At 48.2% G+C, this 27,602-nt stretch overlaps 1 protein-coding gene, 1 long non-coding RNA gene and 1 gene segment (V, D, J or C); 2 read left to right on the plus strand and 1 right to left on the minus strand.

The window, feature by feature from the left end:
* Window positions 1-420: 420 nt before the first annotated feature.
* Window positions 421-1,923, minus strand: LOC311432056. Its single transcript, XR_014689803.1, has 2 exons — window positions 1,796-1,923; window positions 421-1,357 (listed from the first exon to the last, which is right to left on the minus strand). It is a non-coding gene; the product is annotated as an uncharacterized lncRNA (long non-coding RNA).
* On the plus strand, window positions 1,344-3,704 carry LOC311432049 (Ig heavy chain V region 914-like). The segment is given in 2 exons: window positions 1,344-2,063; window positions 2,358-3,704.
* Window positions 3,705-7,428: 3,724 nt separating this feature from the next.
* The window catches only part of TARP (TCR gamma alternate reading frame protein), a 44,483-nt gene continuing 24,309 nt past the window's right edge, over window positions 7,429-27,602 (plus strand). The window contains exons 1-4 of the mRNA XM_084510095.1: window positions 7,429-7,695; window positions 7,990-8,130; window positions 8,222-8,887; window positions 8,985-9,282. Of these exons, the coding sequence (XP_084366221.1) occupies window positions 7,560-7,695; window positions 7,990-8,130; window positions 8,222-8,887; window positions 8,985-9,282 (1,241 nt within the window). The 5' untranslated portion in view covers window positions 7,429-7,559. The remainder of the gene's footprint in view (window positions 7,696-7,989; window positions 8,131-8,221; window positions 8,888-8,984; window positions 9,283-27,602) is intronic.

Below are 27,602 nucleotides of genomic sequence, written 5' to 3' on the forward strand. Positions count from 1 at the left end.
TTAGATGTACAGCTTAGGGATATGGTTTAGTGGAGGGCTGTTAGCGTTAGGTTGGAGGTTGGACTCGATGACCTTGAGGTCTCTTCCAACCTAGAAAATTCTGTGATTCTGTGAAATGAAAATCTTTCCAGGCACCTTGGGTGTTTTCAGGTCCCACAAAAGGATTGCACTGACTCTGCTGATGTCAGTAGTAGCTTGGGTATGGACACTTTATACATTCTTATTGCTGTGGTGTAGTTTGCCAGAAAATTTAAGCAGCAGCAGCCTCCTGACCATCCACCTCAACCCTCCCAAACCAATGATAATGAGTGGAGACACCACCATTGGGTGTGCCAAATGAGTCATTTCCTCCCCAGAGCTGTTTGACTCCTTCTCCACCTGGAGGGCTTTATAACCTTCCTGCCCCTACTTCCGTTCCACACTTCACCCAAGCAGGCAGCATGCTGCTGCTGCCCATCCTGCTTGCAGCTTCTTGTTGGTCCCGTAAGCCCCGTTCCCTTTCTCCTCTCCTTCCCCTGTGCGGAGAACACAGCTCCTGCTCCAGACTGCAGACGTTTTGAGCCCTCACCAAGTTTTCACCCAATTTCTCTCCTTTCCCTTCAAGGTGGAGATGCGCAGGCAGTGCCGGAGCAAACCCCAGTGTCGTGGACTCAGGCAGAGGGCCGCTCAGCCAGCATGGAATGCCAGCTGACGAAAGAAGACACCGTGCACTGGTACAAGCAGCTTCCTGGGCAGCCGATCAAGAGAATACTGTATGTGTCGGGACAGACACCTTCGTTTGATGACAGCTCTGACAGACAAAAGTATCAAGTGAGGAAGCGTGCCTCTGCACCTCACTATTTTCTCCAAATAAATAATGTAAACCAGAGGGACGCTGGCACTTACTACTGTGCGTATTGGTATTATTATCAAGGCATCACAGCGTTAGATGGGCCAAGATAAACCATACAAAAAGGCACTTGGCACTCCAAACCGCAAGCTCTGAGCTCTGCCGAAACACAGATACTTCCTCATTCAGCCCTGCTCTGATGATTTTCTGCCACGGGGCAGGAAAAACAAAACATAGCATGACAACTGCTAAGTAGAGGATGTTAATAATCAGGATATTATTTCCAGACTTACACATCTCTGTAACATGCAGAAGCTGCAGGTACCCGTCAGTTGAGATTACAAATAGGGAACATTGCTGACTTGAAGACTTGAATATATGGAAAGCACTCACCTGTCTGTGAACACAGCCTGTCTGTGCCTCATGAACAAACAGCAGCTGAAGATTTCTATTGTTTATTGAATCCGTGGAGCAAGAACAGCAATGTAGCTCTACATATTTGGTGCTCTCTTGAAACTAGGTGTTCGTCTGTAACAAGGAGAGAAGACAAATGATTTGGTAGACCTTCCTTCAACATTTTTCTCCTGTCTTCCTTGGCATTTCAGTCCCTACAAAGTCCTACAACAGACCAGAAATGCCACTTTATCATCACAGTTTCTCCCCGGAGGTGTCCAGAAGAGAAGTGACGTCCTCAGCCATGGGCTATGCCTCCAACAAACAGAGACAGACAGCAAGGAGTTCATCAGCAGTAGTCAGCATGGGTTCACCATGGAGAAGACGTGGTCCCTGGTGGGGTGGGGAAATGCCTTCTGCCACTGCAGGGGACCGCACACACTCAGCGCCCACCAGGGTGGCTTCTGGGCTGGGAGCTTCACGCCCTGATGTACGGCTGCAGCTGCTCTCACTCTCAACCCCTTCTCAGCAGCTCTGCCTCAAGTTTCCACATGCCACGCTCCTTGGACTTACCAGTCTTTCTGAAAAGCTGATGGGATGACAATGTCCTTACCAACATGAGCATTCCCAGGTCTAATTCCTTTCCCAGGCTGCAGTGGGTTCTCTGCAAACGTAGCCCCACACGGTTGCGCCCACAAGAGCCATCGCTGGAGACGTCTGCTCCTCCCACTCAACCCTGTCCCCATCTGGGGCCTCCTTCCCTCTCCTCTGAGTCTCAGCTGAGCGGGACCAGCAAACATGATGCTGCTGGCAGCACTTGTGGCCACCACAGCTTGGTTTGGTAAGTGCTTTGTACTTTATCTTGCATTCCCTCACAGGCAAACATGGTTGCACTAACAGACATTTTCCCAAATCCTTTATTGCTGGTTAAAAACATTATTTCTCCTCTGCCTTCCCTTCCCTTCCCTTCCCTTCCCTTCCCTTCCCTTCCCTTCCCTTCCCTTCCCTTCCCTTCCCTTCCCTTCCCTTCCCTTCCCTTCCCTTCCCTTCCCTTCCCTTCCCTTCCCTTCCCTTCCCTTCCCTTCCCTTCCCTTCCGAATTCTCTTCAGTTCTCTTCAATTCTCTTCTCTTGTAGATGTATTTGCACAGGAAATTCCCATACAGACACCAATATCCATCACCAAATCTGGAGGAACAACACGCCTGCAATGTCATTTTAAAGGTGTCTCTAGAAATCTTGATAGCATCATCATTCACTGGTACCAAAAGAAGGAGAATGAAGCTCCAGAGTGGATGTTCTACATTTCAACAGGGACAACAGCAGTGGATGAGAGCTTCCAAGGCCGCACGTATACAATTGAAAGGGTTTCTAAACAGAAAATTTGTACTCTCATAATAAGAAGTATAGTTCCAGATGACACAGCTACCTACTACTGTGCCTATTGGTACACTCACTACGGCAGAAACCCAGCAATCACCTCGACCAATACTCCCTCGGAGGCTCAACCACAAACGATTTGAAAGATCCCAACTCACTTCCCCCGGCATGGATGAGCCGCCTGGCCTCAACACGCAGGCTCTGCACAGCCGGGACTGGCTCGGCGCTGAGCCACTCCTTGGAGGGGGCAGCTGCCAAAAGGTGGGGATTTCGACAGAGCAAGTGGCACGTGCAAAGGGAACAGTAAATGGTAAATGCCTAACCCAGCCTCGGCACTTCCTCATCCACTGATTTTTCTCAAGTGTGGCATGGAACTGATTGTAAGGATTTCTTTAGTGGAAAGGTGCTTATTTCCATGCTGCTGTTCATGGAAATAACTCAGTATGTAGTCCTGAAGCTTTTGAAAGTAAACCAAACAGTAAACCAAAATACAAAACTTTAACCTGAAGATCACTGTTTTCTGAAGTATTAGTTTTTCAAAGAGGAGATTAAGAAAATAAAAATTGTCTCTATTTGGGTAACAGGATTGTTAGAAACTGTATTAGCCTGTTTTCTATTGCATTGAGTCAATAAATTGCTTTCAATTTTCATTTAGAATCCTGGTAGATACACGGTGCACTTTCAAAAAAATGTTTAAGTTTTACTTGGACTTATTACTCCCAGTGTTTTTAAAGTTAAAATTTTCTTTGCAATGTGTGAGTAGATGCTCCTTAAGGGCTGGCACTGGTGCAGGTTTGAGTGCGTCTCAGACTACCGTGGCTTTTCAGGAAGAGCTTGGGTAAATGTGAAATTTTAACATGCAGTTTGAGATATAAAACCTTTTGTCAGAGTATTAGATTTGTAAAATTTACAAAAGTAGGTGTAAATACCTGTTCCGACTATTTTTGGATTCTTTTATCCCCCTTCAGTGCAACCTCTGCTATCAAAGGAGACGTGTTTTTTTCACACGGTGAAAATGGAATGCTTGGTTTCTAATTTTAAAATGTGTATAAACTGTAAAAAGCACAGGGCAAGGTAAAATAAAATATTATGCTAAAAAAAAAAGACGATGCTTGGCTAAGCATGAGCCAGAAGTGTACAAGGTGGCCAAGAAGGGCAACGGCATCCTGGCCTAAATTAGAAATAGTGTAGCCAGCAGGAGCAGGGAGGTGATCGTCCCCTGTACTCAGCTCTGGTGAGGCCACACCTCGAGTGCTGTGTTCAGTTTGGGGCCCCTCACTACAAGAAGGACATCAAGGCCCTGGCACATGTCCGGAGAAGGGCAACAAAACTGGTGAGGGATCTGGAAAACAAGTCCTGTGAGGAGCGGCTGATGGAGCTGGGGTTGTTTAGTCTGGAGAAGAGGAGGCTCAGGGGAGACCTCATTGCACTCTACAACTTCCTGAAGGGAGGTTGTCATGAGGAGGGTGTCAGAAATGGCCACAAGTTGTACCTGGGGAGATTTAGATTAGATATCAGGAAAGACTTTTTCTCTCAAAGAGTGGTCAGGCACTGGAACGGCCTGCACAGGGAGGTGGTGGAGTCACTTTCCCTCATGGTGTACAAGAAGTGCCTGGAAAAGGTGCTACAAGATAACGATTTAGTAGCTTAGTGAGTAGTACCGGTGATAGGAGGACAGTTGGACTAGAAGATCTTGTAGGCCCTTTCCAAACTTGTGTTTCTGTCATTCCACAATTCTAAATTTTTCAGACTCTGAACTGTAAGAACTCCATTCCCAGGTTCAGCCTGGGTTTGTCTTCTCCTTCCAACCAGACCTGGATGGTGGACCCGAATCTATACGAGAGCAATCTTCCCTTTCCAGATGATGTTTTGCTGGTTGTGCTGGTTTTTCCCAGCAGGGAAGATGAAATCCACCACAGCCGCTCTCACACCCCCTCCTCAAAGGAGAATGGGGAGAAAGTATGATGGAAAGGGCTCCAGGCTTGACTTAAGGACAAGGACATCACTCACCAATTATTGTTATGAGTAAAGGAGACTCAATGTAGAGAGACTAATAAAATTTATTGCCTATCACTAGTAGTCTAGCACAGTGAGAAATGAAAAGGAAGCTAAAAACACTTCCCTCTCTCACCACCTCCCCCATTCACCATCTTCTGTGTTCTCCACCCAAGAGTCAGGCACACGGGAACAAGGAATGGGGGCCCAGATTCCCACTTTTCTCACACTTCGTTTTAGGAACAGGATTTTGCAGCTGGTGGGAGCAAGAAGCCACCCTTGGACTGGCAGTCACTGTGAGGGCTCAGACCTTTGCAAGGCAGACCATTCAGTCAAAACACAGCTGAAATAAGAGAAAGAGTCCCATGCCTTGCTAGGAATTCTCAAAAGCCAGGATATGGCCTCCCTCACACTTGGTTTCTCTCGTGATGCGGGGGAAATTACCATCTTTCCGGGCACCTTGGGTTTTTTAAGGTCCCACAAAAGGATTGCACTGACTCTGCTGAGGTCGATAGTAGCTTGGGTATGGACCTTACTGCATTTTTGTTGCAGTGGTGTATTTTCTCTACAAAAAATTAATCAGCAGTAACCCCCTGTTCCCTGCTCTCCCCATCCCCACCCAGCAATGGAAACGAGTTGAGGCACTTTCCTTGGGTATACCAAATGAGTCGTTTCCTCCTCAGAGCTGATGGACCCTCATAACAGATGACGCTTGCATGTACCATTGACAAACACTTTGGTGATGAGAACATTGTGCCTGCAATGCCCAAGTATTTCTAAGGAAAACTCTTCCTCTTCCCCACTGCACTGCCCTTGCTCTGTCACCACTGGTGCTGCCAGAAAGAGCTTGGGGGACACGTCCCTGTGGCTCGATGCAGGGGCTCTCCAGCAGCCACCTGAGGGAGGCACCTCCTCCTCCCACGTGGCACAGCTCAGCCTGACCTGGGGACAGTTTCCTTCTGCGAGTCTCAATTCGGAGAACAGAGAGCTCTGAGACAGCTGAGTGGGACACGCCAACATGCTGCTGCTGGCAGCGCTGGTGGCCGCAACCACTTGGTCTTGTAAGTCCCTCCTAGTTATCTTACTTTTCCTCATTGCTAAGAAATATCTTCCCAAATCCCAGATTGGCATTAATAACATGATATACACTCTCCTCTCCTCTCCTCTCCTCTCCTCTCCTCTCCTCTCCTCTCCTCTCCTCTCCTCTCCTCTCCTCTCCTCTCCTCTCCTCTCCTCTCCTCTCCTCTCCTCTCCTCTCCTCTCCTCTCCTCTCCTCTCCTCTCCTCTCCTCTCCTCTCCTCTCCTCTCCTCTCCTCTCCTCTCCTCTCCTCTCCTCTCCTCTCCTCTCCTCTCCTCTCCTCTCCTCTCCCATTCACTTCTCTCGTAGATGGATTTGCACAGGAAATTCCCATACAGACTCCTGTATGCATCACCAAATATCAAGGCAGTACACGTCTGCAATGTCATTTTAAAGACATCTCTGCAAATTTTGATAGCACCGCCATACACTGGTACCAACAGAAGGAGAATAAAGCTCCAGAGTGTATGTTCTATATTACAACAGGGAAAACATCAGTTGAGGAAAAGGGCGCACATATACAACTGAAAAGGTTTCAAGAAAGAAAATTTGTACTCTTAAAATAAGCAATATAATTCCACATGACACAGCTACCTACTACTGTGCCTACTGGGACCCCCACTACAGCAGAAACCCAGCGATCACCTCGACCAATACTCCCTTGATGGCTCAACCACAAACGATTTGAAAGATCCCAAATCACTTCCCCCGGCGTGGATGAGCTGCCCAGCCTCAACACGCAGGCTCTGCACAGCCAGGACTGGCTCGGCACTGAGCCACTGGGGCACCTGTGATTTCAACGCAGCAAAAAAGGGGCAGCTGCCAAAAGCTGGGGATTTCAACGGAGCAAGTGGCACATGCAAAGGAAACAGTGAAGGGCAAATGCCTAACTCAAACTCAGCACCTCCTCTTCCCCTTGTTTTACTCAAGTGAGGAAACTGGAATATTCAAGCAGGGAACTGATTGTAAGGATTTCTTTACTGGATAGGGGAAATCTTCCATGCCGCTGTTCCTGGAAATAGCTCAGCATGTTGTTCTGGAGCTTTTCAAAGCCCGTGGTTTGACACAGAAAACTGAAAGAAAAATTTCCCTTGAAAGCTTGAGTGCTTTCAAAATCAAACTGAGATGAGGGGGAAGGCTCCCTCTGACTTGGAGTGAGAAAGTCCTGGGGGCATAGATCGGGGCACTTACTTGATAGGGCTGGGAAAATTACGTGTTGAGTAAGCAACTGGTTTGTACTTCAAGAAAGGAATGTGGCAGCAACAGCATCAGGAAACTGTCATTATAAAGCCTATTCTTGAGACATTCTTAATGGGGAAGCAGTGGAGATGGAGTCAAGCTGGGCAGAGGGCTGCTCATCAGCAGGTGTTCAGATCTCAGCATTGAATGTGTAATCACAAGATTCGGGCTTGCCAGATAAATGCCAGATGATAGAAAAATTCCTAAGCCCATGTGCAGCGTCAGATTTGGGAATCATACACTGCTTGATGAGAAAATTAGATACTAAATAAGCACAAGACATAGAAAGATGTTTATAAATATAAAGAGGAAACTAAAAATAGGAATGTGAGTGTATTGCTACCGATATCCAGAAGATGTCATGACTAGAAAGCATTTCTGTTTAAGCTAGTGAGCTAGACACATATCCCAGGTGCTCAGTTCTAGTGTGGCACCCGGACCGTGGGAGGTGGCTAAGTACAAAGACAGCTGCCCCTGATGGGTAGAGAGAAAGGCTGCTTTCTCAGGGATGTGGGAAATGGCAGGGGTAGGGCCAGGGACCAGAAGGCTTATTTGAGGGCTGGGCATGCTTTTGCTGCATATTTCTGACTTTTAAATTACTGCAGCTTTCAGTGACAGTTTGAAAGCATTGCCACATCATTTGCAGCATGGGGAAACTACTCTTCCCATGCCCACCACCACAGGAAGAGGGATTTCAGGTGGAAGCTCTCTTATCTCGTCTCTCCCTCCAAGAAGCAAAGATATACCCAGGTGGAGATGAAGCAAGAGGAACTCAGGCTAAAAGTGAGGCACAAATCCGTAAGAGTGGGCAAGGAGCTGCTGCAGCAACCTACCTGTGACCGTGCTACAGTGCGTGCAGATGGCCACGAGGCAGCTGCCGTAAAGCCAAGCTGTGTCTGCTCACACCGGGCTGAATCTGGGGAGCTACAACGGGCAGTGGCATCCACCTGCAGGGCACCAGCACTTGCAGGGAGGTTCCCAGGGGCAAGGAGACCCCTGGCCCCCAGGAGCTGGAGCCACGCAGAGGAGCTGCCATTGGGTGCCGGGTGCCTGAGCCACTCCTTTCTGCCCCTCCAGCGCCTGCTCCTTCCCTCCCTCTCGCCAGGGACCAGGGACGGACGCACTCGGCCCGGGCCAGGTCACGGAGGCAGACTCCACCTCGTGCCATGCTCATGCTGCCGCTGCAGGTGCTTCTGGCTGCTGCAGCCCTTTGCTGCTGTAAGTCGTAGGTGCGAGCTGCGGGGTCGGGGAGCCCGCGGGGGTTGCCCCTGCTGTCACCACAGTGCTGTTCCTCTGCTTTCCCTTGCAGATGGAGCCGCGCAAAGCCTCTGGCAGCCAAAACCTTCCGTGCGCAGAGTGGCATACAGCACTGCGCGGATCGACTGCCACTTCTTGGGGTCAGACTTTCCCAATGCCTACATCCACTGGTACCAGCAGAAACCCGGGGAAGCCCCACAGCACCTTCTGTATGTGCAGACAGGGGCAGCTGCGTACTACAACCAATCCTACAGGGAAGCTTTTGGGGCCGAGAAGAAGAAGACGGAGCCCATCTGTACTCTCACAATAAAAAGAGTCACAAAGGAGCAGGAAGCCACCTATTACTGTGCTTACTGGGAGAGCACAGCCGTAGAAAACCCTCAGGCAGCCGGCACACAACCCAGGCTGTGCTCCCCACCACAGGCGGGCGAGGGCTGCAAACCTCACCTGGCTGCAGGCTCCTGCTGGCCTGGCTGGGCACACCTGCAGGAGCTCCCGAGGGTGGAAGACGTGGCAAAGAAAGGACCCAACATACTTTATGTCCCGCCTGCATCTGGCACAGCCTCATTGCACGTCAACAAGACAAGTGGCTTTTCCTGCTCGGATCCACTTGGCCAGTGCTCGACACTGGCTCCGAGCCTGTCCCGGATGGAAGCCCTACGGAGGTCAGCGACCATGTGGCTGCTGAGAGCTTTCGTCTTGGCAGCTGCTTTCTCTTGTACGTGCCCTGCTCACCCCACTGCCTGCACGTCCCGGGGGAAGCTCTGCTGCTGCTTCAGCCTTGCATTCCCCACTTCCCTCTTGCTTTCCTACAGGCAGCCCTGCACGAGCCTTGCAGCAAAGCCCGGTATCTGTCACCAAGCCCGAAAGCAAAACGGTGCTCATCACCTGCCACGTCTCTGTCCCCGACTTTGACAAAGCTTTCATTCACTGGTACCGCACGAGGCCTGGGGCAGCTCCTGAGCGCGTTGCCTACATGGCATCCACGCTCTTCCTTGCGAACCGGGAAGATGAGGGGAAATTCAGCATCGAGAAGGACGTGGGCAAATCTCTCTGCACCCTGACGGTGACCAAAGTCACCTCGCAAGATGCTGGTACCTACTACTGCGCCAGGTGGGATGCACAGCAGTAGAGAGTCATACGCAGCCTGCGCAAAGATGTGCTCCGCTTCCTGGACCAGACCCTGAAATGCCCAAAACCTCAGGGAACATGCCCACCCTGCCTCCCCATCAGCCCCAAGCCCATCGAGCACACTTCTCAGGCAGCGGGGCATCAAAGGCGCTGCAGGGCTGGTGCAGGCTGTCCAGATGCTCTCTGTGGCTGGCACCAGCAGAGAAGTCATTTCACTTCAGCTACAAAAAGGGGATTTCCCCAGGTATGGCAGGAGAGAGAGAGAAAAGGAAGAAGAAAAACCTTACAGCACATGTAGCACTGAGGTATCAGTTGCACCTCGCAGAAGAGGGAAAGCTCAGACACCTGTCACAGCTGTACAAGAACAGAGTGCCCCTATTCAGCTGGGAAAGCCTCTGAGCCCAGGTACTGCGTAGCAGCTTCCAACTCCTCTGAATGCAGCAGTAGGTTGCTCCAGACTACAAACGACCGCTACCATTCAGCAGGGTTTGGCGGCGCTGCTTTCCTGCAGCATTACCTGCCTGCTTCCTGGGGCCCCTCTCCCCAAGGCCCCCAAGTGAGTCACATCCTCTCCTCAGGCTCAGCCCCCTGACCCTGCTGCAGAGGCAGCATCTTTCTCCCACAGCTGGAGGTGAGCGAGCGCCATCGGGATGCTGCCGCTGCCAGTCCTGGCCCTGGCTGCAGCCTGGTCACACGCGTTCCCCCTCTCAGGAGGGCAGCGTGGGGAGCAGCAGCAAGTGGCTCTCATGCATATGACCATGTGCAGGTGGCTGGCAGTGCTCGTTGTATTACTTTCTCTCCTGTCCGCTGGGCAAGCACAAGTGCTGCTGCAACAGCGTCAGCCATCTCTCACCAAAAGGACGTCTTCGACTGCAGTGATCGATTGCAAAGTCGAGGGCATAGATGACTTCCAGGGTGCTTACATCCACTGGTACCGACACATACCCTCCAGGGCTCCCGAACGGCTTCTGTATGTGACCTCAACAGCACAGATTTCCTACGACAAGGATTCCTACAAGGACAAGTACCACTCTTCTAAAAGAGGCAAAAATACCTGCACCCTGTCAGTCAAAGACATACGTGAGGATGATGAAGGTACCTACTACTGTGCCTACTGGCAGTCTCACAGAGCGAGACAATCGTAGGCAGCCTGTGCAGAAAGGCGGCTGCAGCCTGAGTGGCAGGCGTCCTCTCAGATGCAGGGAACCAACGTTACCTTCCTGCAGCCACCTCTCAGCTCCTCACACGTCCCTCCTGGGGCATCCCTTCCACTGAGGAAGGAAGTCTGAAGAGCTGACAAACAGAACAGGCAAGAAACGCAGTGCGCTGAAGCCTCTGCGGGCAATATGCACTGGGGTGGGGCAAAGGAGCACCCCTGTGGGTGATGACACAGAGAGGTCCATTTAGGCAGCACCACTTACACAGTCTTTGCTGAAGGTGGATGCTTTCCCAACATGGTCTGAGCTAGCAAAAAAAAGAAACAACAACAAAGTAAAGGGCACAGGGAGGGAGCACAGAAGGGGCGTATTTCCAGTGAAGGTCTAACCTGGGAGCCCTGGAGCCAGCCAGCTAGAAAGCAGCTTTGCAGAAAAGGACCTGCCTGGATGTCTAGTGAAGGAATGAGAGTAAACATTGTGCCCTTGCTGCCAAGATGGCTGTCAGTACCCTGAGCTGCATGAGGCAAAGTGCTGCCAGCAGGCTGGGGGAGGTGATCCTTTCCCTTTGCTTGGCATTGCATTGGCTCCACCTGGAGCGCTGAGTCCAGTTCTGGGCTCATGAAGGGACTGATGAAGCCAGGGATAAAAGAATGGGGGCTTGCTTAATCACATTAATGATTTCTAAAAAAAACAATCGTAATTATTAAAGCCAGGAATGAAAGAATGGGGGCTTGCTTAATCGCGTTGAAGTAGATATTTCGGAGTGTCTTTTCTTACTAGCCAAAATAAGGAGTCTTGGGGCCCCTCACAGAAGATGTTTCCTGACAAAATGGGGAACCTGTCTCAAAAACCACCTGAGACCGAGCTTGTGGTTTGGACAAGAGCCAAGGAGCAGCTGAGTCTGTACAAAGGCAGGGGGTCAACCAGCGGTGATGAAGAGGAGTTATCGGCCTTCATCCCCACAACCCCTAACGACCACCACCAGAAGGCACTGCGCAGGTGCAGATGGGAGGAATTTATGGAAAAAACTCCTTGGAGCTAATTCTAATACAAAGCAGGGATAGGTTATGAATATGTATAGGCGTATTGGGAAACTTCATGCATATGTAACTTTTGTCTGCATATAACCAAAGCAAGTTGCCACGTTAAGGTGCACATGCCTTTGGGAGCTATCCCGCATGTGCCCGGCACCAAAAGAAACCACATACCTACTTTATAACTCGTTTGCTTTCAGTTACAGATTTCTTCCACAAGTCATTTTGACGAGCCAGCCAGGAGGCTCTCTGCCTGCCCACAGGAGTGGCCACACTGTGGACGTCCTAGCACGCACTGGGTACAATTCCCTGGAGGAACTCCGTTCCTCGGCTGCTCACTGTGGGGGCAGACCATGACCTGCTGGACTGTGGACAAATGGTATGTGTAACAGTACAGGAAGGGCATGTAAGTTGTACACGTGTCTGGGGCAGCTGGTAAATCGCACGGAGACATCTGGCGTGCAGCATAGTTCCCGTAAGGGAGGAGGGTGTGGGAATAGAAATGTTGTTTTTGCAGAGTTACATTGTTTAGAAGGAGGGAATGTGGTACTGAGATATGCTTACAGTAATAAGAAAGTTTAGCAGGCGACCTTGTAAAATGCAGACAATCAGACTCCTTAGGACAATTAGGTGAAAATCACGGTGTCAAGTCAAGTCAGATAAGTGAAGAAACATTACCACTTCAAGCAGTAAAAATGTCAAAAGAAATTTGAAATTTAACAGGCCGGCGACTGAAGGCCATGCATTGTTTGTGAAGCATCAAATAGATTGTGAATCTGGATTACCCACTCAGTGGGGAAACAGGGGAGGGTCCTGCCATCAAAAGGGATATAAACTGTGTTTTGGAACTAGTAGATGCGCTCTCTCCTGCTTGTGGGGCGCCCGCCATTGCAATCGCGAATAAATTACTACTTCACTGAGATCCTCGCCTGAGCCTAAGTTATTGGCTGCGGAGTGTTTCTCACAAGGGTACCCTACAGGCTGACCAATAGACTAGTCAATGGGGATTTGCTGGCCAATGGAACAGCCGCTAGTGATCTTGGGAGTAGATCGAGCAAATCCGAGGTTACCACTGCATCCTGGTTTTGGGAGCCAGGACAGACCAGCTAATGACTATAAGACGCAGAAGGGTAAGCTGGCCTCTCACAATTGTGACAAGTTTACCTGGGTCATGTTTGCAGCTGCTGGAGGGATATTAATTGGAGTGTTACTAATTGTATGTATTATTTGTAGATGTCTGGGTGTCTCATGTTGAAAGCATTTGTGTAAGTGTATGTGTTTGAGGCAAAGTATTGTTGTGAAGCGAGTTACTCCGTGAGGAACACAGCCAGAGATGATACAAACAAGTTTGCTTAAGTGATATATTCTTTTGGTATGACTGAGAAGTGTACGTGGCCTCTCTGTGTGATTGCATGATTGTGCTGAGTGAGTGAGACGCAGCATCACTGGGAAGCAAGTGTGGAGTTCCGATCTGTGGTTCCGTATTCTCTGCGAGGGGAGCGTCCGGAGATGAATGAAGAGCGTGACAGACTGAAAAGAAGTGCTGTTTTATCCAAGTGTTGACTGGTGATGCCCAAAATTCGGGCCCAGCAGTGCATCTTGTAATCCTATTTTTTGTATTTAAATGTTTTGAGTGTGACAAATAGTGGGAGCATTATCTGAGTAAAAGTTTAGAAGTTTTGGTATATTCAAGGTGGTGTTTGGTCAGTGTCCCAAGTATTAAGGGGGGGAGGGGGGGCTGATCATCAAAGCGGTAGAATGGAGAGTCACTTCTTTGGTGGTTCAGGCTTGAGTCCTGGGAATTTGGTAAGAAGAGGGAGAGTAAATTTATTTAGGCCTCAATACCTTTTTAAGCCCCCATACTGATGGATATGTAGGAGTGATTCCTTGGTTGGTGGGGGCTTACTAACAAAGTGCATGAGAAAAATTGGCATTCAGCTTGAAGTTCAGTCCTGCTGAAAGGTAAATTTTGTGAAAAATGTGGTATTGTTTGTCTGGAAGACAGAGGGCTGAGTACTTCAGGTGTTCTCCCGAATCCCTGTGGATTTATGAGTGGAACGGGGCTCACTAAGAATCTGAAACAGTAAAGTTTGTATGTGGAAGGAAGAGTTTAATTCCAGGCAACTGGGACGTTTGGGAAGAAGATTAGGAAAAGACAGTAAAAACCTGCAATAAAAAGGTTTGCGTGGAAATTGAAACAAGGGACACCAACTAATAAGGAATAGTAATAAATAAATAAATAAAAGGGAATGGGAAATCAAGGAAATGGGTAATATCCAAAGCAAAGACTTTTTAAAGAAAGCCTCCTTGGGTACATATTGGCACACTGGACGGATATTGTTAGAAATGGGGGCACAGAAAGCAAGAGGACTTTCACCAAGTATTGCAATCTATGGTGGCCACTATATAAGCTAAATGGCCACTTTATGGATCAATTGACTGTAACACTATCTGGCAGTTAATGTTGTTTTAGAGGAGAGAAGGAAAATAGGATGAAATGTTGCATACTGATATGTTGTTTCAACATCTTAGAGGGGATAGGTATGGAATTAGGTTGGCCCCTGACTGAGCCTTCAGTGTTGGTATGAGAAAAGTACAGGCTGGAGAAAGATAAAAGAAGTGTTAAAAGGGTTGTTGAAGGTGTTAAAAGGTGTGGCATGTAGTATTTGACAGAGCTGTTTGAAGTTGAATGAGCAGGGAAAGAGGATGGAGGAGTGTTAGTAGTTCTGCCTCAATCAGAGGCTGAGATCTCAAAATCACGGGTGTGAGCCCTCTGGGGTAGAGGGATCATGGTGGGTCCAAGGAAACAGGAAAAGGCATTTTTATTTGCAATGCTTGAAATTTAAATTGGGAAAAATGATTGGAATTCATCAATTTTTATACTTACCCAATTTGCCAAGGCCCTTCTTAGGAAGGGACTTGCTGGGAAAACTGGATGCAAAAATTTCTTTTGAACAAGGACAGTCAAGTTTGGTTCATGGTACTAGATTGAAAGGATGCATTTTTCTGCCTTCCTGTGGCAACTGAAAGCCAGAAACTCTTTGCTTTTGAATGGGAAAATCCTAACAGAGGACGACAAACTCAGCTTACTTGGACTGTGCTACCACAGGGGTTCAAGAATAGCCCCACCATATTCAGGAAACAACCAGTCTGTGATCTTGAAGCGTGAAAGACCTCTTCAGGAAAAGGGGACACTGTTGCAATATGCAAATGATAGCGACTGAAGAAGAAAATGAATGGGTATAAAGGACTTACTGATGTTTTTCAGCACTTGTTCTGTGAACCCAGCCTCTTCCCTTACTCATGATTGCATGAAGACCATGGACACAATATACTCCAGCTGACCAGACTTAAAGGATACATCCCTAGAAGATGTGGAGGATTTGTATATAGATGGCAGCAGCTTCGTCCTCCAGGGATTTTGCCTCACAGGATATGCGGTAACAAACATCAGCCCCAAAGGTGGAAATCATCACCTTGATAAGAGCTTTTGAGCTGGCAATCATTTGGACAGATTTGAAATATGCCTCTGGCATGGTGTATGCGCACGGGGAAATTTGGAGGGAGAGAGGACTTTTATCTTCCTCAATTAAACGTGCAGAAGAGGCTGATAGCAGTTATTAGGGAAGAAGGAAAAAGGAGGCCTAGACAGGAACAGCCCTGGCTAGGCAAGGATCAATGTGTCTTATGCAAGACTTTTGGGCATTGGAAAAATGAATGCTTGGAATAGAAAAGAAATGGAAAAGAGAACCAGGGAAGGGAGGTGGTGTTTGCGCATGCAAAAGGTGACTGGAGAAGACCGGGGAAATCTAACCCAGCAGATCCACTGGTTATAAAAATGAAGGGGGGAAAGGAGGTGGAATGAATGGTAGATACAGGGGCAACTGATTCATTTTAAATAAAGCACTAGTACCTGTAGGAAATGATTATGTCATAGTAAATGTTATGTCATAGTAAAAGGAGCAACTGGCCAATCAGAAATGGCATACTTTTGTAAACCTGTAAAGTACAAACTTGGGAAACAGTGGGACAGTCAAATTTTATATATGCCCAACTCTCCGGAATCACTCCTGGGAAGGGACCTACTGGAAAAATTACAAGCAACCATATCATTTTAAAATGGGGAGATTGTTCTGGAGGTAGATGACCAGAGGTATGTGGAGGTATTAAGCCTAATGATATCAACAAACCCTAAAATGAAGGAAGAGGTTAATGAAGACATCTTGAGTCAGGTATTCCTGGGAATATGGGTAACTGAAGTACCAGGGAAGGCAAAAATGCTCCTCCAATACAAATCAAACTTAAGGAGAGGACAGCCACTACCTTTACACTGTGGTGGTGAACCCATATACTTTACTAACATGCTTAACACCAGAGCCAACCTGGTTTATCGTTTTAGATCTGAAGGATGCCTTCTTTTGCCTCCCTCTCCATGAGGCCAGACAGAAAATCTTTGCATTTGAGTGGGAAAGCCCTAAGAGTGGGTGCAAAACACAGCTCACATGGACAAGGTTGCCTCAGGACTTTAAGAACTCGTCTACCTTGTTCGGAGAAAAACTTGCAAAGGACTTGGGACCTGAGAAGCCCCACCAGAAGAAGGAAGGCTGTTGCAATACACAGATGACCTCCTAATAGCCACCCAGACAGAAGAAGCATGTGTGGCCTGGATGCTTCTTTCCTCAGAGTAAACCAAAGGGGAGCCAGTACACCACGACTGCCTGGAGACCATCGACCTACTCCAGCCGTTTGTGGAAATCTGGTTCACTGATGGGAGCAGCTACATCACCAGTGGAAAACGACATGCTGGGTATGCAGTTACCACTTGCAAAGAGGTAATAGAATCTGGACCTTTGCCAACAGATACCTCTGCACAAAAGGCTGAGATAATTGCTCTGACCCGTGCCTTAGAAATAGAAAAAGGAAAGAAAATAAACATCTATACGAACTCAAGATATGCACTTGGGGTTGTACATGCACATGGAGCCATCTGGAAAGAAAGAGGACTGTTGAACTCGCAAGGGAAAAACATCAAACATGCAAAAGAAATAATGCAATTACTGGAAGCAGTTCAGCTGCCTGAAATGGTAGCAATAATGCATATTAAGGCACACCAGAAGGTGAGCTCAGAATTGGAGGAAGGAAATGATCTGGCGGACAGAGAGGCAAAAGAAGCAGCAAAAGGCAAGGTAACAACTGAGGGAGCCCTGATTCCAGACAGGGAAATTAGCCTAGAAAGTAAGCCAGTATATAAGAAAAAAGGACAGAAAATTAACCAAAAGTCAAAAGGGAGAGTATAACCACGAGGGATGGTTTATTACCGAAGAAGGGAAAGGGAAATTAGTCACCCCCTCTAATTTGCTATGGTCACTAGTAAGGGAAGAACACCGGAAAACTCATTGGGGAATAAATTCCCTATATAACTATCTGATTGGGAAAATTACGTCTAGGAATTTGTATGCTACTGTCACACTAGTAACCCGACAATGTGACCTCTGCCTCCAGACCAATCCCAAAAATACCACCAAACTGAAATTGGGCCAAATTGGGAAAGGCCATGGGCCTGGATAACAGTGGCAGATTGACTTTTCAGAACTTCCAAGAAAAGGGGGGTATCGATATTTGTTGGTATCAATGGATACCTTTTCAGGTTGGCCAGAAGCAGTACCCACTAGAACTGCCAAAGCCCGAGAAATAAGCAAGGTATTGCTACAAGAAATAATACTGCACTTTGGAGTTCCAGTTACCATATCCTCAGACCGGGGACCACGTTTTATTTCAAATACAGTGCAGCAAATTAGTTGGTATTTGGGCATAGATTGGGAACTGCACACTCCATACCACCCTCAATCAAGTGGTCAAGTGCAGAAAATGAACCATTTGATCAAACAACAAATTGTAAGGTTAGGGCAAGAAGCTAACTTGTCCCAGCCCCAAGCTCTCCCGCTAGCATTGCTGCAGATTCAGACTAAGCCCCGAACTAAAGAAAAATTAAGTCCTTTTGAAACACTTTATGGGAAGCCATACAGGGTCCAGAAGGGAATGTCTGCGCAGGCTGGGGAAGAGATGCTGATTACCAGTATGGTAGCTTTGAGTAAACAACTTAGAGAAATAGAAAAACATGTGGCTGGAACTCAGAGTAGAGAGCTGGGTGGACTGGTGCATGACATACAGCCTGGAGATTATGTATATGTCAAGTCTCTTGCAGAGAAAACGTTGAAACCACAGTGGGAAGGGCCATACCAGGTGCTCCTTACTACCTTTACCGCAATTAAGATCATTAGGGAAGGAAGTGAAGGCATTTTCCTGGTTGAAGTCTGAAAGGCTGTTTGGGACAATGCTAACAATTTTGAAAGAAAATTTCAGTCCTGGTGGATGCTGGTAAACTTTACTTATGACCCTATCGCTCATACGGCTACTGCTTTTGTACTTACCATATGTAATGCCACGGTTTATGTTATTCACCCCATTATCGCACCAGGGTTAAATCATGAAGAAATGGTACTTTACTCCTCTGAAAATAGGACATAGGCAAGGATGGTAAGTGGGAAATGGCAGACTGTAGATCTGGAATCATGTGTTACCCGGGAACAACAAGGATTTCTCTGTGAAAGCAACACAATTGATGCTCAGGATGTGTGTCTTGACACTGAACAAGGTGTTTACCACTTTGAAATTCATCCAAATACTAGTCAAAAGACTGTGCTTATATATATTGGTCAAGGCTGTGTGTGTTTAAGGACTGCATGTACCTCTGTAGAAGCAGATAAAGAAAATATAACTCTCCCTAGAAAAAATCATTCTAACTTTTGTATTTGTAACTTTGTTAGAATTGTTGGATGTGACTTTTTATATCTAGCACCAGTAGTATCCCACCAGTTGATTAAATCTAATAACACGCTGTATAGTGCACTTTTACCCGCACCAACTAGAATGAACCTCACCTTCATAAGACAATTAACCAAACACCAAAATTTGGCCAGTATTCTGAGAAGTATCGAGGAAAGTGGCAAAAATACATTAATTACTGTCCATCACGACATCAAGAAAAGAAGCAAGGTTCTACAACAGGTGAAACAAGGTGCTAGTCATCACTGGTGGGATGCACTCTTAGGGTGGTCACTAACAGCAAATGGTATTCTCAATATATTGTGTCACACGATCATATTCATATTGATCTTAGTTGGTATAAGTCTAGTATTGTCTGTAATTGTACTAATCTCGAAATTAAAAATGTTCTATTGGACAGCCACACTGATTTTTTACTGCATGTCCATGGTATGGCATTAAGTGATCAGTACCAAGTTAGGAATATTTGCCACAAGTAAAAGAATTTGCTAATTTCTAAAAAAAGGGGGGACTGAAGCCAGGGATAAAAGAATGGGGGCTTGTTTAATAGTATTAATGATTTCTAACAAACAAACAAAAAAAAATCGTAATTATTAAAGCCAGGAATGAAAGAATGGGGGCTGGATTTATCACATTAAAATAGATATTTCGGAGTGTCTTTCCTTACTAGCCAAAATAAGGAGTCTTGGGGCCCCTCACAGAAGATGTTTCCTGACAAAATGGGGAACCTGTCTCAAAAACCACCTGAGACCGAGCTTGTGGTTTGGACAAGAGTCAAGGAGCAGCGTAGTCTGTACAAAGGCAGGGGGTCAACCAGCGGTGATGAAGAGGAGTTATCGGCCTTCATCCCCACAACCCCCGACGACCACCACCAGAAGGCACTGCGCAGGTGCAGATGGGAGGAGTTCATGGAAATGACTCCTTGGAGCTAATTTTAATACAAAGCGGGGATAGGTTATGAATATGTATAGGCGTATTGGGAAACTTCATGCATATGTAACTTTTGTCTGCATATAACCAAAGCAAGTTGCCGCGTTAAGGTGCACATGCCTTTGGGAGTTATCTCACATGTGTCTGGCGCCAAAATAAACCACATACCTACTTTATAACTCGTTTGCTTTGAGTTCTTCCATGAATCACTGGGGCACCTGTCTTAAGAGGAAAGGCTGAGAGAGCTGGAACTCTTCAGACTGGAGTGCCCCTCAATGTCTATAAATCCCTGAAGGATATATCTCTGGGTAAAGGGCCGAGAGCCAGTCTCCATCACATGGTGCCCTGTGAGGCAATGGGCACCAACAGAAACTCAAATGAAATGAAAATCAATCTGAGCATAAGAAAACCCTTTCTGACCATGAGAGCAGTCCAACACTGGAATGGGTTGTCCCGAGAGGAGGTGGAGCCTCCATGGGGACCCACTGGAAACAGTCCTGGGCAACCTGCTCTAGGCGACCCTGCTTGAACCAGGGTTGCACTTGGGGGCCTTAAGAGGCCCTTGACAACCTCAGCAGTTCTGGTATTTTCTGAGCCTGTGGCCCAAGGATCAGCAAATGACCTGCTATTGAATACTGCTGAAATGAACGACCTCCTCTGCAGCGTGGAGATCTGCTCCATGTGGGACCCATGGGCTGCAGGGGGACAGCCTGCTCCACCAGGGGCCTCTCCACAGCCCACAGGGGAACTGCTGCTGCCTGCCTGGAGCACCTCCTGCCCTCCTGCTGAACTCACCTGGGGTCTGCAGGGCTGGTGCTCTCTCCTTGCTCTCCCAGCTGCTGTTGTGCAGGAGTTTCTTTTTTCCTTTCTTATGTCTGCTCTCACAGAGGCAGAAACAGTGGTGGGCCAGTGGCATGTATCTGTCCTTATCACTTTGCAACCTTTCCTCAGAGGGTGGTTTTTCCTTCTAGATGGATTTTCACTGGAAATTCCCGTACAGAATTCTATATTCATTAGCAAGTTCAATAAATTTTCATGACTGTCCTGTGAAATCAAAAGCTTACCAACAATATTTGATAGTACTGTCTTACACTGGCATAACTTGAAGGAGAATGAAGCTCCAGAGAGGCTACTGCTCTTTGCAGTAGGGAAAACTTCAGTGGAAAGTGGCTTTCAAAGAGACAGGTACAGCGCTAAAAGGGTTTCCAAGCAGAACTCGTTTGTCCTTATGACCAAGGATGTCATTCCAGATGACACTGGCATGTACCACTGACAAACACTTTGGTGATGAGAACATTGTGCCTGCAATGCCCAAGCATTTCTAAGGAAAAACTCTTCCTCTTCCCCACTGCACTGCCCTTGCTCCCTTACCACTAGTGCTGCCAGAAGGAGCTTGGGGGGCTCTTCCCTGTAACTCAATGAAGGGGCTCTCCAGCAGCCACCTGAGGGAGGCACCTCCTCCTCCCACGTGGCACAGCTCAGCCTGACCTGGGGACAGTTTCCTTCTGCGAGTCTCAACTGGGAGAACAGAGAGCTCTGAGACAGCTGCTTGGGACATGTCAACATGCTGCTGCTGGCAGCACTGGTGGCCACAACCACTTGGTCTTGTAAGTCCCTCCTAGTTTATCTTACTTTTCCTCTGTGCTAAGGAATATCTTCCCAAATCCCAGATTGGCATTAATAACGATATACACTCTCCTCTCCTCTCCTCTCCTCTCCTCTCCTCTCCTCTCCTCTCCTCTCCTCTCCTCTCCTCTCCTCTCCTCTCCTCTCCTCTCCTCTCCTCTCCTCTCCTCTCCTCTCCTCTCCTCTCCTCTCCTCTCCTCTCCTCTCCTCTCCTCTCCTCTCCTCTCCTCTCCTCTCCTCTCCTCTCCTCTCCTCTCCTCTCCTCTCCTCTCCTCTCCTCACCTTCCATTCTCTTCTCTTGTAGATGGATTTGCACAGGAAATTCCCATACAGACCCCTGTATCCATCACCAAATATCAAGGCAGTACACGTCTGCAATGTCATTTTAAAGGTGTCTCTGCAAATTTTGATAGCACCATCATACACTGGTACCAACAGAAGGAGAATAAAGCTCCAGAGTGGATGTTCTACATTTCAATAGGGACAACAAAAGCAGATAAGAGCCTCCAAGGTCGCACGTATACAATTGAAAGGATTTCTAAACAGAAAATTTGTACACTTACAATAAAAAACATAGCTCCAGATGCCGCTGCTACCTACTACTGTGCGTACTGGGACTCTCACTACAGCAGAAACCCAGCGATCACCACGACCAATACTACCTCGGTGGCTCAACCACAAACGATTTGAAAGATCCCAACTCACTTCCCCCGGCGTGGATGAGCCGCCTGGCCTCAACACGCAGGCTCTGCACAGCCGGGACTGGCTCAGCGCTGAGCCACTCCTAGGAGGGGGCAGCTGCCAAAAACTGGGGATTTTGACGACACAAGTGGCACGTGCAAAGGGAACGGCGAAGGGTAAATGCCTAACCCAGCCTCGGCACTTCCTCATCCACTGATTTTGCTCAAGCGTGGCATGGAACTGGTTGTAAGGAATTCGTTACTCAAAAGGGCAATTTTCCATGCTACTATTCCTGGAAATAACTGAACTTGTTGACCTAGAGCCCATGGCTTGACACAGAAAACCAAAAAAGCGAGCCTTAAGCAGGAGGACAGTGCTTTTTCACGTGTTAGTTTTACAAAGCAAAGATTAAGAAAATAAAAAAGGTCTCTTTTTGGGTCAGGGTTGGATATTTTTCAGCCTCCATGTTGTAAGAACTCCTTTGCCAAGTTTTTCCTGTGTTTACCATCTCCCTCTAACCAGAGCTGGATGGTGGACCTGACTCTATACAAGAGCTATCTTCCATTTCCAGATGATGTTTTGCTGGTTGTAGTGGTTTTACCCAGCTGAGAAAATGAACTCCACCACAACCACTCTCTCACTCCCCCTCCTCAAAGGAAAGCGGGGGGAAAGTATGATGGAAAGGGCTCCAGGCTTGACTTAAGGACAAGGACATCACTCACCAATTATTGTTATGAGTAAAGGAGACTCAATGTAGAGAGACTAACAAAATATAATGCCTATCACTAGTAGTCTAGCACAGTGAGAATTAAAAGTAAACTCAAAACACTTTCCTCCTCTACACCACACCCATGCACCATCTCCTGTGTTCTCCGCCCAAGAGTCAGGCACGTGGGAATCGGAAATGGGGGCCCAGATTCCCACTTTTCTCACACTTTGTATTAGGAACAGGATTTTGCAGCTGGTGGGAGCAAGAAGCCACCCTTGGAATGGCAGTCACTGTGAGGGCTCAGACCTTTGCAAGGCAGACCATTCGATCAAAACACAGCTGAAATAAGAGAAAGAGCCCCGTTCCTTGCTAGGATTTTGCGTAAACCAGGATATGGCCTCTCCCACACTTGGTTTGTCTCCTGATGTGGGGGACATTACCATCTTTCCAGGCACATTGGGTGTTTTCAGATCACACAAAAGGATTTCACTGACTCTCCTGAGGTCAGTAGTAGCTTGGGTATGGACCTTTCTACATTTTTGTTGCAACGGTGTAGCCTTCCCCATCCCCACACAGCAATGGTAAGGAGCGGAGACACCACCATTGGGTGTGCCAAATGAGTCATTTCCTCCCCAGAGCTGTTTGACTCCTTCTCCACCTGGAGGGCTTTATAACCTTCCTGCCCCTACTCCAGTTCCACACTTCACCCAAGTCGGCAGCATGCTGCTGCTGCCCATCCTGCTTGCAGCTTCTTGTTGGTCCCGTAAGCCCCGTTCCCTTTCTCCTCTCCTTCCCCTGTGCGGAGAACACAGCCCCTGCTCCAGACTGCAGACGTTTTGAGCCCTCACCACATGTTCACCCAATTTCTCCCCATTCTCTTCCAGGTGGAGACGCGCAGGCAGTGGCAGTGCAAACCCCGGTGATGCGGACTCAGGCAGAGGGAGGCTTGGCCAGCATGGCATGCTGGCTGACAAAAGAAGACACCGTGCACTGGTACAAGCAGCTTCCTGGGCAGCCGCCCAAGAGGATACTGTATGTGTCAGGAAAAAAAACTACGTTTGATGATGAAACTGAGGAAAAAAAGTATCAAGTGATGAAACATGCCTCTGAACCTCTCTATAGTCTCACAATATATTATGTAACCCAGAGGGATGCAGGCACCTACTATTGTGCATACTGGTATTTTGAACGCATCACAGCGTTAGATGGGCCAAGATAAACCATACAAAAAGGTACTTGGCACTCCGAACCACAAGTTCTGAGCTCTGCCCCGACACAGACACTTCCTCATTCAGCCCTGCTCTGATGATTTTCTGCCTCAGGGTAGGAAAAACAACTACACATGGCCCCATCAATTGAGGGTACAAATAGATGTACCCTGTCAAGATGGAGACTTGGGAAAAGCACTCACCTGGCAGTGAACACAGCCTGTCTGTGCCTCATGAACAAACAGCAGCTGAAGATTTCTATTCTTTTTATTGAACCCGTGGAGCAAGAACAGCAATGTATCTCCATACCTCTGGTGCTCTCTCTTGAAATAAGGTATGCGGGTGTAACAAGAAGATTGCATGGTTTGGTAGACTTTCCTTCCCATTTTCCTGCTGTCTTCCTTGGCATTTCAGTCTCTACAAAGTCCTACAACAGACCAGAAACTCCACTTTTATCATCACAGTTTCTCCCCTGAGGTGTCCAGAAGAGAAGTGAAGTCCTCCGCCATGGGCTATGCCTCCAACAAACAGAGGCAGACGGCAAGGAGTTCATCAGCAGTAGTCAGCATGGATTCACCATGGAGAAGCCATGCTTAACCAATCTGATAGCCTTCTATGATGGGATGACGAGCTGGTAGATGAGGGGAGAGCAGCGGATGTTGTCTACCTTGACTTCAGCAGAACTTTTGGCACTGTCTCCCATCACATCCTCATAGGCAAGCTCAGGAAGTGTGAGCAAGATGAGTAGGCATTGAGGTGGATTGATAATTGGCTGCGTGGCAGAGCTCAGGGGGTTGTGCTCAGTGATGTAGTCTAGTTGGAGGCCTGTAGCTAGCGGTGTCCCCCAGGGGTCAGTACTGGGTACTGTGTCATTCAACTTCTTCCTCAGTGATCTGGGTGATGGAACGGGGTGCACCCTCAGCAAGTTTGCTGAGGACACAAAGCTGGGAGGAGTGGCTGATACCCCAGAGGGCTGCGCTGCCATTCAGAAGGACCTCGGAAGGCTGGAGGGTTGGGCTGAGGAACCTCATGAACTTCAAGAAGGGCAAGTACGGGGTCCTGCACCTCGGGAGGAATAACCCCAAGCACCACCACAGGCTGGGGACTGACCTGCTGGAGAGCAGCTCTGCAGAGAGGGACCTGGGAGTCCTGGCAGACAGCAGGCTGACCACGACTCAGCAGTGTGCCCTGGTGGCCAAAAAGGCCAACGGTACCCTGGGCTGCATTTGGAAGAGTGTTGCTGGCAGGTCAAGGGAGGTGATCCTCCCCCTCTACTCAGCCCTGGTGAGGCCACACCTGGAGTTCTGTGCCCAGTTCTGGGCTCCCCAGTACAACAGGGACATGGAGCTACTGGAGCGAGTTCAGAGGAGGGCTACGAAGATGATGAGAGGACTGGAGCACCTGTCGTATGAGGACAGGCTGAGAGAGCTGGGCCTGTTTAGACTGGAAAAGAGAAGACTGAGGGGAGACCTCATTAATGCTTTTGCGTTAAGGGATGTAACTGATTAACCATTATGAGTCTGGTTGGGTTCAGGGCACTGAACTATCATGGTCACGGATTCACCAACAATATAGCACACCCTCGCTCTAGTCGCATTCAACGAGAACTATCACAGTTAGGAACAATGCAATTAAGTGCAATTTATTACACCAACAGGTACACAGGTTCTTTGGATTGCCAGCAATAAATTCACTGTCTGCAAAAGCAAGCTAGCATGCATTAAATACACAGGTACACAGCATGGCTATGAACGCGTTATAAGGCACGAAGACTCTAGAGATTTCTAAGTTTCCACAGAGACACCTGGTATATCCAGGTGTTCAAATCTTACCCCACGGTGTCCCAGTGTGGAAGAGAGGCTCAGCCTGTTGACTGATCCCAGAAGTCAGAAGGTATCCTTCATGATGGTATCTCCCCGAACGTCCCCTCTCTCTTATGCCAATTTATATCATTTTCTACCTTTTCGGTGGAGCTTGAATGACTCTAGTCAAGCATATCTTGGTTATGATTGGTAAAAAGCTTTCTCGCTTTCGTTTACAGGTATAGGCTCCGAGAAATTCAGAGTGCATGCTCAGTGAGGGGTGGTCATACCTTGGAGGCAGGTATCTTTTGGGATGGAGGTGTGTTTTGGTATTATAATGATATTGTAATGGGCAAAATTCACTGGAGTACAGCATTTGAGTTGTTGTCTCAGGGTAACAAATGTGCAGCTTACTGGTCTCGGTGTGCACAAGAACAATTGAGTCCTCCTCTTGTCACAGAGCCCAGCCGTGGTGTCTCCACTCTGCACTACCGTCCGTACTGTTCCTTAGAGTCAGCACACCAGGTTGCCCCAGTGCGATAGCATCTAAGGTGGGAAGCCTAGGGAATGCTTAGGTAGTGCAGCCACACTCCATGCTGAAAGCTTCTTCAATGCTGGACACTTTCCTTAAAATGTGAATATTAGTTTAATTTTCCTAGTCACTTTAGGCAATTACTCCACAAATATCTATAAATATCTGAGGGGAGGGTGTTGAGAGGATGGATCCTTTCTCTTTTCAGTTGTGCCCAGCGACAGGACAAGAGGCAACGGGCACAAACTGAAGCACAGGAGGTTCCAGCTGAATATGAGAGGGCAATTCTTTACTGTGAAGTGGCAGAGCACTGGCACAGGTTGCCCAGAGAGGTTGTGGAGTCTCCTTCTATGGAGATATGCAAACCTGCCTGGATGCCATCCTGCACACTGTGCTCCAGGTGATTCTGCTTAGTGGGGGGATCGGACTAGATGATCTTCAGAGGTCCCTTCCAAAACTGCCCATTCTATGATTCTCTGGTTCTGTGAAGAGAGGCACAGTTTCCAATCTGCTTCTCTTCCAGCCATTCTTTCCAAGAAGTGCTTGCAGCTCACCTCAGCTTCAAAACCCAAGCCCTGCAACTGTGCATTTCCTCCCCACACAAAACCACAGGTGAGGTGCCTGCTCCTGGGGATGCTGCTGTGGTTGCTGCAGGTTGATCCCCATGAGCTGTTGCAGTGGAGGCAGCACAGGCACAGGGACATTTTGGCAGGCCGCAGCTGGGTGGCCAGGCTGAGGAAGCAAGAGGAGGTCCCTGACAGGGTGGGGACATGCCTTCTGCCACTGCGGGGGACCGCACACACTCAGCGCCCTCTCTACGTATTTGGTGCTCTCCCTTGAAACTAGGTGTTCGTCTGTAACAAGGAGAGAAGACAAATGATTTGGTAGACCTTCCTTCAACATTTTTCTCCTGTCTTCCTTGGCATTTCAGTCCCTACAAAGTCCTACAACAGACCAGAAATGCCACTTTATCATCACAGTTTCTCCCCTGAGGTGTCCAGAAGAGAAGTGACGTCCTCAGCCATGGGCTATGCCTCCAACAAACAGAGACAGACAGCAAGGAGTTCATCAGCAGTAGTCAGCATGGATTCACCATGGAGAAGACGTGGTCCCTGGTGGGGTGGGGAAATGCCTTCTGCCACTGCAGGGGACCGCACACACTCAGCGCCCACCAGGGTGGCTTCTGGGCTGGGAGCTTCACACCCTGATGTACGGCTGCAGCTGCTCTCACTCTCAACCTCTTCTCAGCAGCTCTGCCTCAAGTTTCCACATGCCACGCTCCTTGGACTTACCAGTCTTTCTGAAAAGCTGATGGGATGACAATGTCCTTACCAACATGAGCATTCCCAGGTCTAATTCCTTTCCCAGGCTGCAGTGGGTTCTCTGCAAACGTAGCCCCACACGGTTGCGCCCACAAGAGCCATCGCTGGAGACGTCTGCTCCTCCCACTCAACCCTGTCCCCATCTGGGGCCTCCTTCCCTCTCCTCTGAGTCTCAGCTGAGCGGGACCAGCAAACATGATGCTGCTGGCAGCACTTGTGGCCACCACAGCTTGGTTTGGTAAGTGCTTTGTACTTTATCTTGCATTCCCTCACAGGCAAACATGGTTGCACTAACAGACATTTTCCCAAATCCTTTATTGCTGGTTAAAAACATTATTTCTCCTCTGCCTTCCCTTCCCTTCCCTTCCCTTCCCTTCCCTTCCCTTCCCTTCCCTTCCCTTCCCTTCCCTTCCCTTCCCTTCCCTTCCCTTCCCTTCCCTTCCCTTCCCTTCCCT

The sequence above is a fragment of the Aythya ferina genome (genome assembly GCF_964211825.1).
Source record: "Aythya ferina genome assembly, chromosome: 2".
In the NCBI taxonomy this organism is placed as follows: Eukaryota; Metazoa; Chordata; class Aves; order Anseriformes; family Anatidae; genus Aythya; species Aythya ferina.